This window comes from Archocentrus centrarchus, chromosome 22 (genome assembly GCF_007364275.1).
Source record: "Archocentrus centrarchus isolate MPI-CPG fArcCen1 chromosome 22, fArcCen1, whole genome shotgun sequence".
In the NCBI taxonomy this organism is placed as follows: domain Eukaryota; kingdom Metazoa; phylum Chordata; class Actinopteri; order Cichliformes; family Cichlidae; genus Archocentrus; species Archocentrus centrarchus.
In genome coordinates, this window is record NC_044367.1 from 16,113,293 (window position 1) to 16,130,341 (window position 17,049).

General features: G+C 41.3%; 1 protein-coding gene across 1 annotated transcript in view; it reads left to right on the top strand.

Annotated features, from left to right (window-relative positions):
* dph6 (diphthamine biosynthesis 6) overlaps positions 1 to 17,049 on the top strand; it is a 59,801-nt gene that overhangs the window by 12,745 nt on the left and 30,007 nt on the right. The window contains exons 4-10 of the mRNA XM_030718845.1: positions 2,255 to 2,328; positions 3,278 to 3,396; positions 11,179 to 11,240; positions 11,778 to 11,872; positions 11,992 to 12,085; positions 13,925 to 14,075; positions 14,456 to 14,581. Coding sequence (XP_030574705.1) covers positions 2,255 to 2,328; positions 3,278 to 3,396; positions 11,179 to 11,240; positions 11,778 to 11,872; positions 11,992 to 12,085; positions 13,925 to 14,075; positions 14,456 to 14,581 — 721 coding nt within the window. The remainder of the gene's footprint in view (positions 1 to 2,254; positions 2,329 to 3,277; positions 3,397 to 11,178; positions 11,241 to 11,777; positions 11,873 to 11,991; positions 12,086 to 13,924; positions 14,076 to 14,455; positions 14,582 to 17,049) is intronic.

The following is a 17,049-nucleotide window of genomic DNA, read 5'->3' on the forward strand; positions in this document are numbered from 1 at the left end:
AATTTAGATTTATATGTACATATACCCCCTCTTCACAATAATTTATCCTGCCTCCTCCCACAGAGGATGAGAAAATATGTCTAGAATTTATAAAATCACATCCAGAGCAGCATTAGCTGCCCCCTCATTCCTGCCTGTCTCCTGGCGATGGCTATAATAGCGACAAAAACATTACCACATCCAAAAATAATCATTTCCCAAAGCTGTTGCCAAATGGTCTAGTAGTTAGAATCTCCACTGAAAACAAGGGGATGTGTGAGAAATTTTTTCTTATGTTGTCATTAGTGGCGAGTATGCCTGGGTACAAGGCTGTATGGAGGGAAAAAAAAGAGAAGCCATTTAATTAGTCAGGTTGAACCTCAGAGGTCCAAGTACCTACAACAGTCTGCCTCCTGAGAGAAACGAGATAGAGGGAGACAGAGAGACAGAAATGCAAGACGAAGCTGTTTGTTGTTGCTCTGATGCTCTGATAGTCTGTCAGGTCCTGCCAAGTTTAAAGTCAAGGGACCAAATTGGTGTTGATGTAGCACACTTCTTCAACACTCTCATTTGTATATCTTTTCGTCTTTCTCTGCGTCTCTTCTTATCCCACTCTGTACCTCCTAATTTGCCTCTTTAGGGAGTGACAGTTGCATTTAGGGAAAAGGTTATCATTGCCTTAGAATAGAGTGCTGGCCTTGAGGCTTACCTAGAATTACATGACACTGCCTGCAGCCCCCTTCGCTCTGTGCTGGGCTAAAATGTTATCAGTCTGACTTAATTACTGTCACTGGGCAATGGGATTGACTATAAATGTACATTACAGTGTAGGACAGATTGGCGAGATAAAAAAAAAAAAAAAACTTGAGTGCTGAATCCCTTCTTAAGATTACTTGGTGTTTAACTTTAGGTCAAAGGGTTATTAGTAGTATGCGTTTAGCATCACTTTTATACCTCGTAGTCTCTGCTAAACACCGCACGCACACCTTCACAAAGCCACACACACAGAGCACATCCTTTATCTGATTAGCTGGCACGCCTTTGTGGAGCTGTGTGTGTTTGTGTGTGTGAGGTACAGTGCGTTTCGGCTCAGCATCAGGCCCCAGGCAGGGCATGGATTTCATTTAGGAAAGTATCAAAGGTTTACACGCTGTTCGCTTTAATCAGCATGTTTATCAGGCAGAGAAAAATTGCAGGAAGGGACCACGGGGAGAAGGAGGGGTGTGTGGGGGGTTATCTTAAGGACCAGTAGCCAGGGAAATTGATAATGGCTACAAGGTAATTTACTGGAGACTTGTGCATCCCTCCACTGCTTCTGCCCCTGCCTCTCATTCTAATTACAGCCCATGTAATGTTCTAATGAATCTGCAGGTGGGTTTGAGTAAGGGAGGGGCATAGAGGTGGAGACGGAGGTTGCGCCTTTATTTCTTTGTATGTATTTGCGTCAACATGTTGCTCTTGCTTACACGTGTGTGTGTGTGTGTGTTTGTATTTGTCACTCCAGATCAAGCTTTTCTTGTGTGTAAGAAGATTGAATGCATCTCAAGGCTGTGTCAGTATCTCTCAAGTGCATAGTTGTGTCACTGTTTCTGAAATATGAATATGATATGAAAAGCAATTAGATTAGCCCTTAGCAGTATTAGAGATACATGCCACTCACAGACACAAAGTTCCGCTGATACTTCAAGTTGTCACTGTGGTTCCATCTTCCAGCGGTGGGTGTAGAGGATGCAAGCTGTGGCCAGACACTCTCATCTCCTGCTTACACCAGACTACTGATAAGGTCCATACACATATACACACATACACACATAAGCATAAACATGCAGGTTCACTCACAGAGCCATGTGCGCAAACCTCCAGGGGATATGGGCTGGACCATAAAGGCCTTGATATGACCAGAGTGTAAACATCCCCACAGGATTGCGGTCCAATGAAAGGAATGAGCTGTCAGGAATCTGCTTTCTTTGTCTCTGTGTGTCTGTGTTTACATCTGTGTGTGTGTGTGTGTGTGTGTGTGTGTGTGTGTGTGTGTGTGTGTGTGTGTGTGTGTGTGTGTGTGTGTGTGTGTGTGTGTGTGTGCGCGCGTGTGTGTGTGTGTGTTTTTGTTCAGATAACACTTTGGAATACTGTTGTAGGCTCTGAATGGGGTATGTGGCCCCAAGAGACTGGTGACATCATATTGCTGTTACATTATGCACATTGCACATACTGTATAATGGAAAAGTCAAGAAATCTTTGTAGTTAAGTTTCCTCCATCTTTTCCTCCACACAGGAAAAGGAGGGCGTCGAAGCGGTGTCTGTAGGGGCCATTCTCTCTGATTACCAGAGGGTCCGGGTGGAGAATGTGTAAGTCAAACATGTGCACACTCACAATCCAGAACACACTGTTAGTCTAACGTGCATGCACACCTCTGAACTTAGATGAGACACCCTCTTATGTCCACTGAAGGAAGAGCACATCCTCTGTAGTCTTTACTTCACTGTGTTCCAAAGTTGGACTGAGTTTTGTTTAAAAACACACACACACACACACACACACACACACACACACACACACACACACACACACACACACACACACACGCATGCATGCACTCACTTTGTTTTGTTTATGCCATTTTATTTAGACTAACTTGGACGTGGTTGTGTTTTTATGGAGCAGAGATTTTAGGAAAATAATGAAACTGATGTTTACCTAATTGTCAAATGACTTTGATCAGTTTAAAAGTGCACTTTTCCTTTGGTGTAGACACACATCTCTTATTCCAGAAAGAAAAAAATGGTTTCCTTGTGAGAGAGAGATACCCACAAGTCTTTCTTGCACTCTTTTTTTTCCCCCATCTTCTCTCCCTCTTTTCTTTTTTTTTTTTTAATGTTCATAGACTGGACATAGTGGAACACAAAAGCTCTCTTCATATTAACAAATCCTGCTGTCAGTCAACTATTGTTTCCCCACACATATACGTAAGCAGCTCAGGCATTTCTTGAGCAGTAGACATTTGTCTGCAGACAGTTTGGCTCCAGTTACCTGCTGTGGATACGTGTGTTTCACCTGAATTTGTGTGAAAGACAAGCCACAGCTTAAGATGGAGGGGGGTTTTTTTTGTGTGTGTTTGTCTTATCCTTGAATAAAACCGCTGGCTGTGGTGGCAGGTGGCAGCATGTGCTGTGGGCATATCAGGGTGGCAGCTTTCCCGTAAATGGAGAGTTGCCCAGCCAAGTTGGCTTTGAAGTCGTTTAACATTGGCTAATATTCAATATTAACCAATTGGCATCCCTTTCACCTGTTCCCCAGATGTTTGCGGCTTGGTTTGCTGCCCTTAGCCTACCTGTGGCGGCGAGACCAAGAATCCTTGCTTTCTGAGATGATATCATCAGACCTTCATGCTATCCTCATTAAAGTTGCTGCTTTCGGTGAGTTTGTGTTTTAGCCCACTGATGAACACTCCTTTTTATGTTTTCTCAAAGTGGTATGTTAGTTAAGTTGTGTTTAGAATGGGCATCGAAGGAAAAATTTGCATAAGTGAGCTTTAGAAGAGTAAAAAGAAGGTGTAACCAGAGGGGTAAAGAGAGACGAGCAGAGTAATGCCCTAATCATTAATCTGCAGCTTAGCCGTGGTGTTGAGACTTGTGCCAGCGGCAAAAGTATTGAAGCAGAGAACAATATGAAAAGATAAGAGGCACAGAGGGAGGAGGTGTGAGGAACGTGCGCACTAGTATTAGGAGGGTGTGTGGAGGAAAGGTTGGCAGTTGATTGCCCTGTACATTAATGCAACCTGTCAATAAGCGACACATGTCCCCATTGTATGTGAGAAACTCTGCTTTTTGTGCTTATGCATAGCTCAAAATACACGGTCCGTGAAGCGAAGATTAAAATCTGGTATCTCTCATTTACATTTTTCAACTGTTTCGGCACTGATGGAAGAGGTTAATGTGGTGTCACCTGCTCTCTACCTGCCTGTTTTGGAGCCCGAGGACAGGAAGATCAGATTACTGAACAACAGGAGAGACGAAGGGGGGAAAAAAGTTTTTCTTTCCTTGGTATATGATGTTAAGATCCCTACCTGTATCTGCTTGACAGTGCAGCTGGATCCCCTTTGACGGTGCTGGTGATAAACGATAATTATGGCTACAAATGGTTCTTTTTACTCTCAAACTACTCATGGCGATAGATCATCATGTAGACACTGTTTACGTGCTGTTAAGTGGTTGTTGTCACCTTTGGTAGCAATCAGTCGAAAAGGGGTCTACGGCTGACTGATGACCCACAGAGCTGAGCGGTGTGTTCACGATATTCTGCATATCTTTTAGCACTGCTCAAATAACCTCTTATGGAATGCACTTGTCAAGCCATTTATCATTGGTGCTTTATTTCCTGGAGCTATTTCTCATTTTTAATGGCTTTTATAAAGGACGTTTTGGTCATAAATAATATTAACTTGTCAGATGCCCATCAGTATAGAGATGATGTCAGAATCCATTTTTCCCATGGTATAATAATTGTGTTTACTACTTAAAACATTTTTTTCTTATCTCGGTTTACATTTGTAACTTGATAAAATCAAAGTCTGCATTTATATTAAGTGATTAATCACGTTCCTGAAATGACAAGCATGTAACCAAAACACCCCACCTTAAAGACCTCAATCACCCTCTAACCCTACCCAAGCTTTCTACTCTAAACACATCTTACTCTAAAAGCAAATTCTCAACATTTTCTGGAAGATTATAATTAGAAAGGAAAATCACCTCGGGTGCCTGTGAGTGTGTATCTTGGCCTCCCACTGTAGGTGTTTGTGTGTATTTAGGGATGTGTGTTTTGGCTACAGGTAAAAAGAAAAGATTTTATCAGCCCTGACTTCTCACCTGTCCCAAGGCAGTGGTAATTAGAAAGGAGAGAATTGAATAGGGGTGCAAGCGCCCAAGGCATTTTAGGCAGCACTCATATAATTGCAGCTTTGGTGGAAGCAGGTCTGTGCAGTGAGGTGTGCTGTTTAGGGGAGATTGGGTGACAGAGGGGCATACCTGGTGGCCTTTGGTGTTTGTGTGTGAGAGAGAGAAAGCAAGAAAAAGAGATTTGGAGGGATTTACGTGTGCAAACCCCACGAAGAGAGGAAAAATACTTTCACAGGACAAAGGTTAAGTTTGCATTTGAACAGACAGCTACAACAGCTTATGATATTCTGTGGATGTCTGAAATTGAGGTTTTTTTGGGCTCTCAATAATGAAAATTCCTTAAAAATTCATTAGATTGAGGTCTGATGGCATTTCTTTCTTTCTTTCTTTCTTCCTTCCTTCTTAAGAAAGTTTATGTTTCTTGGTGATTATTCCCTGTAATGAAAAGACAGGTGTCCAAATGCAGGATGATCCTCTTACTAAGTTCTCTGGAGGTGTTCCTTTGTGTGCTGACGGGTGTGTTAAACCACTAACGAGAAAAATATTTCAGTCATTGAAGATCCCAAACTGCGTGTAGGGAAATAAGTTAAACTGGATCCAAGCCTACGAATGTCAGATAAAGCTTCTAATGAGCAAAAAAGCATTCCTCTGAAAGGTGCATGCACATTTTTTATTGGGAAACTGCAGTGTCTTTGCAGCTAACTGTGGATAATTGGCAATTCTAAAACATAGTATTAAATATTCATGTAATTAGTTAATCAATTGATTAGTGCATGTGTGTATAAGGGCACGGGTTCAGCAGTTAATTGGTCCTCAGCTCCAGAGATAATTGGGATGTGTGAAATCAGGGTCTGTCAGAAAAGCTTTTATCTCTCTTTGAACTTTTACCCTTCATACAAACACATCCTTTAAGCTATGAATTAGAGAACTTATGTCACATGTTTACTATCACTGATCACCAAATCGCTTTATTATATACTTCAAGGACAATTAGTAGTCAAAGACCTTAATGGTTTACTGAAGCATGTTTGATTTGAAAGTATGTTTGTGTATACATTTGTATATGTGCGTGTGTGTATTAAGCCTACTGCTTTCAATAGGTTCAACTGCTTTCTGCCTAGACTGTTTAAAAACTAACAAAGATAAAATTAGTTAGGCTGATAGGTAATAGATGCCTTATTTAAAAAAAAAAAAGGAAATAAATCTATATTTTTGCAGTTGCAAATGGTATCTTCAGGTCCAGTGTTTAGTCCCATTAACCAAAATATGGTGAATATAGTATTACAAAACAGAAAGAAAAGCAGCTAATCAGCAGACAGTACTGGAAAAAATGACTTAATTGCTAATCAGTCACTTATCACTAATTTTAATAAACTAGAATTTAATCTCAATTTAATCTCATGCTTTTACTTTATTATCAATCATTAGAATACTACTCAGTTCTTGGTCATTTTTTCTTTCTTTTGCCTTTATTATATGTCGCGCTCGCACACTAGAGACACGAAAGAAAATGTGGGGGACAGAGTGGGGCGGAGGTGCCGGTGACTTATTTGCAGCGACAGCTAACTGTTCCTGCTTTTCAACGAAAATAACATTCACATGTTTTAAAGACAAGAAAAAATGTCCACAAAAGGGTACCTCATGAATTGGCATAGGCTACAATTTCTGCCTGCTTTGTTCTTTACTGCCTATGACCTTTTCCTGTCAGTTAAAGTGGATGGCTTGGACTGTTTTGGGGTGAAGGTTCAAGACTCACCTTAAATAGTTTAAGAATGATGGGCTGCAGTTATTTATTTATTTTTTTGTTTGTTTGTTTTTTAAATTACTTGCCACACATTGTTCAGCTTGACCCCTAGACCTGAAAAAATATTTATTATTTTCCACAGGTTAATTTTGGTCCCCAATTTCTACTCTATCATTTGTTGGACTGAAAAGATTTCATCTTGATGTGATTGCTACGCAGTTCATGCGGCCCATTATTCTGCTAACAGACACTGAATTTCAGATAAGAGCTTGACAAATTTCACATATAACCTTAATCTTATCATCCTTTATACCGTTCCACTTCCCTCTCCTCCTTTCTTCCTTTCTGTTTTGTATTCTTCTGTCTGTCTTGCGAAGATTAGGTGATAGTGAACAGCTATTGTTTTGGCGGGGGTCTTTGAGTGCGTTGCTTAAAGGCTGATGCAGCTCACCTACTAGGGAGGAGATGCTTATTTCATCCATTTAAAGGCTAAAATGTTACACATCATGAATCCAATTTTCTTTGCCTTTTCTCTCTGAAGGCAAGGATTAAAGCTGAGCTGTCAGCTGGCAGATCTTAAGACAACCTGCGGATGCCTGCGATACTGCGCTCAGCTCAGCTCAGCTCAGACAGTATCTAGAATCTCCCAGCTTTTAATTTGGCATTAGGCTCAGTAAGCAAAATCACAGTCACTTTCAATTAAATAGGTAAATCACTGCTGTAGGTTTATGTGAATCAACCTTTTCGAGATGGAAAAGCCCACCCATGATCATTAAAAAGAATCAGTACAAAATTAATGAAAATTCAATTGACTGACTGCTTGAATGATGGAGGTATGAGTAGGATTTTCTGTAGCGTTCAGAAGGATTTCTTTCTTTCTGAGAACATTGTCTATAGTTCAAGAATTAACCGTAAAACATGAGTTTGTAATCACAGTCCAGATGAGAAGGCCTAGGTTTGCAGTCTCTGCTCTAATTCATCCCAAAGGTGTTCTCTCGGGTTGAGGTCAGGACTCCTCTGTGCAGGCCAGTCAAGTTCTTCCACACCAAACTCGCTCATGGTCCTTGCTTTGTGCACTGGTGCGCAGTCATGTTGGAACAAGATGGGGTCCATCCCCAAACTGTTCCCACAAAGATGGGAGCATGAAACTGTCCAAAATGTCTTGGTATGCTGAACTAAGGGACTGACCCCAATTCCACAACAGCCCCACACTATAATCCCCACTCTACCAAACTTTACACTTGGCTCAGTGCCATCAGACAAGTGCCGTTCTCCTGACAACCACTAAACCCAGACTCATCCATCGGCTTGCCAGACAGAGAGGTGTGATACATCACTCCAGAGAGCATGTCTCCACTGCTCTAGAGTCCAGCGGTGGCATTGTTTACACCACTGCGTCCGATGCTTTCGATTGCACTTGGTAATGTAAGGCTTGGATGCAGCTCCCCGGCCATGGAAACCATTTTATGAAGCTCTCTATGCACTGTTCATGAGCTAATCTGAAGGCCACATGAAGTTTGGAGGTCTGTAGAGAATTACTTTGCAGAAAGTTGGCAACCTCTGTGCACTATGCTTCTCAGCATCTGCTGACCCCGTTTTGTGATTTTTTTTTTTTTTTTTTTATGTGGCCTACCACTTCGTGGCTGAGTTGCTATCATTTCTAATCTGTTCCACTTTGTTAAAATACCACTAACAGTTGACTGTGGAATATTTAGTAGTGAGGAAATTTCGCAACTGGACTTGTTGCACAGGTGGCATCCTATCATGGTACCACACTGGAATTCACTGAGCTAATGAGCTTGACCTATTCTTTCACAAATGTTTGTAGAAGCAGTCTGCATGCCTAGGTGCTTGGTTTTATACACCTGTGGCCATGGAAATGATTGGAACACTTTCATTCAGTGATTTCAGATATATAATATAAATGTGTGTGTGTGTGTGTGTGTGTGTGTGTGTGTGTGTGTGTGTGTGTGTGTGTGTGTGTGTGAGCGTGTGTGTTTTTAGATTTTTTTTTTTAGTTTTTTTTTTTTTAATACCTTGGTCTCCTGGTAAACTTTTTCTTCCTACTTTATTTCAACCTCTAAATGTCGGCTGTGTTTTTGAAAAAAAAAAAAAATGCTCTCCCTCATTACTGGACTCCCTGGTTTTAAAGTTCACTGGATTTAATTGGAGTTTTATAGGATAATACGAGGTAAAAAGCCCTTTTAAAGGAGAGCTATTCCTCTCAGTCTCTCTTAGGAAAGCTCCTCTTTCTACAAAGTGCGGTCTTGCTGTCTCTGGCGACAGACTAATGGCAGCTTCTGGTGGGCTTATTTGGGTTTAATGTGGCATAATGAGGTTAGGTAATTGGGTTTAGGTCAAGTTGTAAAACAGGTTCAGAGGAGACAGAGATGTGAAGATCATGTAAATGAGTGGTGTTAGATTGCTGAAGGCTCACACTGGTGGCTACTCAAAGACTTTGCAAAGCATGTATGGTGCATATGCAAGCTCACTCCATCTATTCTCATTTCCAATTGGTTTGAGTAACCTGAAGTCAGTCAGGACCATCAATTAAGCAAACACTCATACAAGTGCTAAGTGGTCTTAGGAGAAATGCCTCCACATTAGTGTCATCTTTGTATCGTTTTATCACTCACTCCTGTCTTCCTGGTTTCCATCATCCTCTTCTTTCCTTGTAAATATCAAATCATGTATGATATATTATTTAAGAGCAAGGAGGTTAATGAACGTATTAAAAAATGTGGCATCCCCTCAGCAATTTGGAGCCAATTATTAAAATTTGTTAAAAGGCATGACTAATTAAAGAGGATATTTAAATTAGATTGAATTTTAATGCTTTTTTTTTTTCCTCCTTCCTTATTACCTTTGTGGCAGGGTTAAGATGAGAGGATGTTGAGATTAGATATTCTCACACTAATTAAGACCACAGATCCCCTGGGAAGAGAATAAGGGCCTGTTCATTCTCTCTCCACACTCTCTCCACCCTCCTTCTTTCCCTCCCTCCAACTGTTGTGGCCCTCCGTCCCTCCCCTGTAGTGCTGGACCAACGGGGCCCGGAGGAGAGACACAGCTGGGATTAAGATGAACTGCGATGGGATGCGACATCCTTCCTTCACATCTCCTCTTCCTTCCCTCACGTCTCCCATCCATTGCTCCCCATGGGGCCCATGGGTGACACGTTAACCTTTGAGGCTGTCAGGCCATGAGAGAAGAGAGATTCTCACATTACGATTAACTTTGTTCCTTTAATTAAACACATGAACGTGCCGATGAACTGCATCACGTGATGTCTAGGAATAGTGGAGCTATATTAGATTTTCAGAGAAATAATTTGGGCAATTCAGCAACTTTTTTTTCTTATTGCAATGACATCACTGTCAAAACTCTGCATTGCTCCATATAGGTCATCAGTTACTTGTTAATGATTATGTCAATCAGTTAATAGGCAGCCACAGAAAGATGGTGAAGAGTAAGAAGTACACGTTTGACTCCAGTAATTTTACCCTCATAATTCTGTAAAACAGTCAGGTGTTTTACTCTAAGCATGCCGGCAACAGCATGGCTTGGAATTTCCTAAAATTTAGCATTTTACATTCATGTCCTGTTATGTTTTTATTGTTCTATTCTTTGTAGAAAGCACCTGGCACCCAGGGCTTTGTGTTTTGTCAGAACAGCAAAGAATGTGCAACAGGAAATCATTGGCTGCACTTTCTTTGTGAAAGGAGTGACAGGGTGAGATGGAGTTCGGCTTAGTGCCCTCAGGAAAGAGCATGTAGAGCACAAAATCAGGACTTAGTGTCACAAAGTGGTAAAACCCTCCAATTCTCAACAAGCTGAGTAAACTCCTCACTGTTTTCAGCCTTTTACTTTTGCTGATATGTACATAATTCCTAAATTAGACTTATCAACGCAGTAATCTTTCATTTAAGCTCAGGTCGGGATTTGGATAGCTTATTAAAATGTATGGTAAAAAGCTGCTGGTTGGAATTACTTGGTTTTTTGGGGGGTTTTTGTCTGGGGAGTGAGGGCCAGTCAGCCTGAATTTTAGGAGTGTGGCACCACTGGATATGCATACGAAATTCTCCACCACCCTTCTCCCCTTCTTCTTTTCTCTCCCATTCCTGTGAGTCACTTCCATGCACCATTTCAGGGGAAGGGGAGGGAAAAGCCAAATAAACAAGATCTCTTTCCAGAGTTTATGTTCTCAAAGGGAGCTAGTTGGGGTGGGGGGTTGCGGGTGAGGGCGTGTAGGGGGGGGTCTGTGGCCAGCAACTGAAAACTGTTGCCCTTACCCGGAGAGATCTGTGTACACTACTTGCAAAGTCAAACAAATAGATCCAGGGCGCAGGTTTACGTGTGTGTTTGTGCGACTGCCCGTAAACCTCCCTGCCTGTCATCTTCAATCACTGTGTTGTGTTCCTGATCAGACCTCTCTCTCTCTTTCTCTCTGTCCCTGCATATGTTTGTCTGTTTGCAATGGTGTTTGTGTTTGTATTTCTGTCTTTGTGTATTGCTTTTTGTATATTCATATGTGTCTTTTCCCACATGTGTGCCAGGCCTGGATCCAGAGAAGCATTTGGGAAAACCTCTGGCTGACATGGAGCCCTACTTGAAACAGGTAATAGGATAGTAAATACCCTGCCCACCCTTTCAGCCTGTTTTCTCCAGGACTTGCATGAATTCCAGTGTTTACCTGATGTTCATGTTCAAAGTTGGTTACAAAACAGTTTGAAATCAGTTAGAAAAAAAATGATGTATTGTCCTTCAATTTTTGTTCTTCAGAGACTTTTATTCTCGCTACTTTGCATCCTGTGATTTATTGCAAGAAAATATCACAGTCGGCCTGTTTACATTCTTGTGCAATTACTGGTTTCACCACAGTTGCAATTGGTTTCATTTTTCTCTGAAGCTGGCAAAGGCTTTAACCACTCCATGCAATGGCCAGCAGGGCTTAAAATGCCTTTAATAATAATAATAAAATGTAATTACATATCTTGGCCCTACAGTTTTGAAGCTTTAACTGATTTAATATGTTTTTATTTTTCATGCAGCATTTTCTACCTTTTTAAATCTGATATTGTATTGAAAATATGGATTAAAAAAACATAAACTGAAAGAAAAGTTTAAAAAAAAATGTTTTGATTTTACCCATTAGCTCTCCCAAAAGTATGGAGTTCATATATGTGGAGAAGGAGGTGAATATGAAACCTTCACCCTTGATTGTCCTCTCTTCAAAAAGAAGATCATTATGTGAGTAAAGCATTATAAGCTGTGTATCTGACACTTTTACAGCATGTTATCTGCATTAGATTGGGGAAATTCTTTCCTCGTGTATATATGTTATGGACATTCTTTGTGCATTTGTGCAGTGATGCAGCAGAGACAGTGATCCACTCAGCAGATGCCTTTGCTCCAGTTGGCTACCTGCGCTTCACTAAAATGCACACAGAGAGCAAAGACGGCGTGAGTCAAACTTCCATGAGTTATAACTTGTTTCACAAATGAGATCAATGGTGTTCAATGCCAAATCGATAATTTTACAAGCAAAAGTTTGAGTCGCTTTGAGGTTGATTACTTTAAAACTGCTCTCAGGGCAAAACAAATACAAGAACAAAACCCTTTGGTGTCTGATAACTTTGTTGAGGAGAAACACAACACTGCAGGGCAGGGTTCAGATCGACCTCCAGAGGGCCTCTCTCTCGCGCTCGCTCTCTTACACACTCTTGCTCTTGGTCTTTCCCTTCATCCCTCACTCTCTCTCCTCTAGCCCCGCATGGCCTAGTTTGACGTCTGCAATATTCACTGCAGCCCGAAACTAGGCCCAGCTTAATAAACATGTCTGCTCACATTAAGGCACTTTGCATTCAGGTAGCTGGCTAAGCGGACATAAGCAAGGGTTTGGGGGCGGGGGGGGGTAGGAATTGGCTTTTGGTAAATTAGAAGCTGTAGAGGATCTTACAGACTAGAAGATTTGCAAACATTTTACTTTCTCTGCAAGAGTGGACAACTTTAGAATCCTTAAATAATTCCCAGAAAGCTCTGACAGAGACATTGTCTTCATTTATGTTTACTTTTAATTATGCTGTTTAAAATTGTATAGTTCAGTAAGAAACCTATTCACTTATCGGTGTTCCTGCTGAAAGCAAATGTTCCTTGTGTAATGGTGCTGTGAGCTAAAAGTTACACTGCAGGATTAACATATCTCCAGGGTAGAGAATGTGATTTGCATGTGAGTTTCTTTGCATGGTATGCATTGTGTTTTTATGTGCAGTAGAGTGTGATTGTGTTTGTAAATATATTTAAGTATATCTTCTTATTGGATGGGGTGGGGGTGGGGGTTGGGGTGGGTGGACTGCTATGGACAGAAAACATACCCTTGTCCCACATCTTCTGTGACCCTGCAGCCTCACTCCCTACAGCTATATTTTTTTTTTTACTCCCCACTCTCCCACCCCCAACACACAGACACACTCACAGGCTCCCACAGCCCCTCTATCCCCCCCTAGGTTGCTGGGGGAAGAACAGGGAGAACCAGGGCCTGCAAGAGTAGGAGCAGAGGGGGCGGGGGCAACCAGGGGAGAACCTGCCCCGGTTCAGCCTTCTGAAGCTTTTCTCGTCAGGGTGACAGATCTGCGGTGACACCAGCACTAGAGGAAACCGCACCAAGCTCAGGGGGTGGGGATGGACCACCATCATTTGCCCTCCGTTAATGCTAGTCAAGCTATTTTTCATGCTGGCCAGGAGAGAGGGGCTGAAGTATAATTAATTTGATTATCATATTGCCTAATGTGGTTGACAGCAGATGAGGGGGGTGAATGAGTGTTGGGTATGGAGAGGGTGGGGGGCGTTGTGAAGATATGAAATATGTATTTAAATATGTGACGCCCCAGCAGGATTTGGCAGGTAATATGTATGCCTTAGAGAATGGTAATGATTTGTTATTTAAAGAAGTAGCAGAGTGTAGAGGGAACGTATAAGTAAACAGATGAAATCCAGAACTTGTCTCACCCATCCAGTCATGAGTTTTGACTGACAGCCAGCATGATTGAATCTACAGTATCAGAAAACACCACTCCCTATTCGCCCGAACCACGAATATGTTAGCATGTTGTTTCATATTCATTCACCTTGAAGTTATGTCTGTCTGGGTCCTTGTCATGAAAGACTGACACACAGAACCCACTTGGTGGGGTATTTGAAAAGGTTGGCTAATTATACAGCGTTTTGTCTGTCTTTGCAAAAGGCTCTGTGCTCTTTGGTGGGCATTTGGCCTGATGTATTCCCTGTGGTGCTTTATTGCAGGATGTGGTGGCGAGAGCTTTGCCCCATGGTAGTTGTCCTTGCCAGAATGCCATTGACAAGATGACTGAGGAGGTGGAATATGCTGATCAAGCTGAAGACAACCAGCACAAATTTACATCACACTGTGACCTTAGTTGTCAGTGGGGCCATGGTGAGATTCATTTATTGTGAGAATCGCATGCACTGATATGCATGCATGAGTGTATATTTATGTCTCGGTGTGTCAGATGATATCTTTGTGTGGTGTGTGCTCCCTGAATCTGTGTCATGCACCCAGCATCTTAATGCTAGTATTTTTGAATGATTGTTTGACAAGACCTGTCATTTTGTGACAGTCTCTGAATTAATATGTCCTCTGACATAAACCATTTATGCACAATTTGTCTCTTAGACAATAACAGTTATAAATGAATAAGCAAACAAATTGCTCTCATTTTTTGAGGTTCTCAAAGTTAAAAACCGAAGAAAACTACTTTAAAAAGTACTTAAATAACATTTTTCTTCATCTTGGTGTTGTCTCTCTTCATACAGGCCTCTCTCCATCCTGTTCATCAAGAAGTTCTAGAGGTTATCAGTGGATCTGTGGCTTGAATGGGCTGCAGAGCCAAGACCCCGGGATCCAGGGCCAGACATCGGCAGCTTTCATGCAGCTGCAAAGTAAGGGAAAGTATAAAGAAGTGTTGAGCTCTCAGAAAAATCACAAGGGTCTGCTAGAAAATTCTTTTTTGCCTCCCGTAAAATCACAGAAGCACACAGCACACAAAAGTAAACTGAACTTAAATAAGTTATGTGTTTTTCAATCAAATAAAAATTGCATCTTTGATGTGATCAAGGGGCATAGAACATAATTCTTTTTGTCCAGACGTGATAGTAGCCATTTGGCAAAAAAAGTAATAAAAAATTGGGCTCACTGTACTGCACTTCTTATTTTACCCCCCCCCCCCCCCCCCCCCCCCAAAAAAAAAAAAAAAAAAAAAAAGAAAAAAATGAGGAGAAACAGGGAGAGAATTTCTGTCCCCTGGGTGTCTTTCTTTCTCCTTGCTGGGTTAGCTAAATACACACCAGGAGGAATAGCATGGTTTGACAAGTCATTCTTGCTTGTCAAGTCAGCATCCAAACCCTGTGTGTCAAAGACTCTGTCCATCACAAGAATGGGATAGCATGCTGGCCACCAAACAAGGACAAGCATTGCAAATTAATGAAAACTAAAGCTTTTTTAAACACACCCACTGTGTAGGCATGCTGGGTGGGTTATTTTTTTTTCCATGCAGAGGTTTAAAAGTGCAGGCTTTTACAGTGTATCACAGTCTTTTTTTTTTCTCCTTCTCTTTTTTTGATGGAGAAAGAGGAGCGAAAGATGAAAAGCATATTTAATGTTTATCGTGGTGCTTGGCTGAACAGCCTTCACAGTGCAGAGACAATATTAAACAAGTTAATATTTAATGAACAACCTCTTTGTATGAGGGCGAAGTAGTCTGAGACGCTAGTGTCGGCAAAGGAAAAACAAACTTGAAGCTCTTTCAAATGATTGTAGGGAGAAAGTCTTTGCTTTGAGCCCTTGTGCCTGCATTTGTATCCAAAGCCTACATCATGTGTGCATACTGTGCTAGACTGCACTTTATAGAAGAGGTCCACCATTACCACTTTAAAGCAATAGATTTCAATGTCAGGCAACATTTCTAATCTATCCACCTTTTATATGCTAGAGTGACAGCAATAAAATGACATTACTATTGAGTGACTACGTAGTAGCTTTATGCCTAATAGATTTAGATCCAAATTAGTAAGGTTGTCATTATGACTTTAATGTGAGATGCATCAGAATACGCATTCAGATGGCTGACGTATTCATTATTCATTATCTGAATTGCTGACTAGTTACAGTCACACTGGGGAAAACAGTGGTTGGAGACTACGTGGCAACTGTGTGCAGTCAACCTGAGATCTCCTTGCCTTTTAAATGGTCGCTTTGAACATGGGGATCAGGTCTGAGACCACTCGCTGTTGGTTGCCATCTTCAAACTGACTGGTCTGTCAAGACAGCAATAAAATTGGCATAAAGTGGCAATAAGAAAGTCTGATATCAGTTTTCAATTGAACAGGGTCAAGTTGGCAATTTCGTCCAAACTGTTTGTGGTGATTAACTGTCATGAATTGCAAATCTGTTGCCCACTGTTGCAAATCTGTTGCTATCTACATCAGAGGTGTGGTGCTGTACCAGAGCCAGGGGTGGATTCACCACTGGCGGATCATGCACAACCCAGACATCAGGCATGACTCTCTCAGCCACAGACTGGGCCAGATCTAAATTTACAATTTATTCATTTATAAACAAACAAAGGCACAGCTGGTTCATCTCAATAATGACCAGCATTGTACCAAGAGCTGTGTAAATTTGCAGCTCAAAAATGAGAGTGAGTAATGTACCAACAAAATGGTAAGCGTAGGTTTTATGCATGTGTTTCTCTCTGAAAACAGGTGGCAGTTCATATAAATGAGAGGACGCTGAAGAAGAATCAATATGTTTGTGATGTAAGGGCTAACATGTCTGTTAGAAAGTGCTGGGGACTGTGTGTGATCCTGAGAACTGAGACTCAGGCCGAGTGCTGGATTTATCCAGAGAAAAGTTGCTTTATTACACTCTGTTCCTCCATATAAACCTGAAGTCTATGTGTAACAGCTGACATGTGTGATGTGTGGAACACAAAATGTTATTAACTGTCAGATCCTGAGCTGTTCATGTATTAATGAAGATACTGTTACTGTGCCACTCCAGTGAATGTGTGCATTGCTCTCTGGAGAAATGTTCCATGCATGGTTTGTTGGCTTTGTAACTGCTGTTTTGGGCTGATCAACCCTAACCCAATCATCCTTCACCCCGTCATTGGCAGAACTTGTAGCCAGTCATTTTCACATATGTATTAACTTTCAGACTTTGAAAGACTGCTGTTATTCTCAGTAAATGAAACAGTGAATGAAACCTACTTCCATGTAATCCCCTTGATGTAAAAAAAATAAATAAGTGAGCTGCAGGAAAGCAGAAAAAACCCTATCATCAAATCACAATGCTTTCTCAGGAATCTGCTATAGTGTAATATTTATTAATTCTTTAAACTGATGGCATT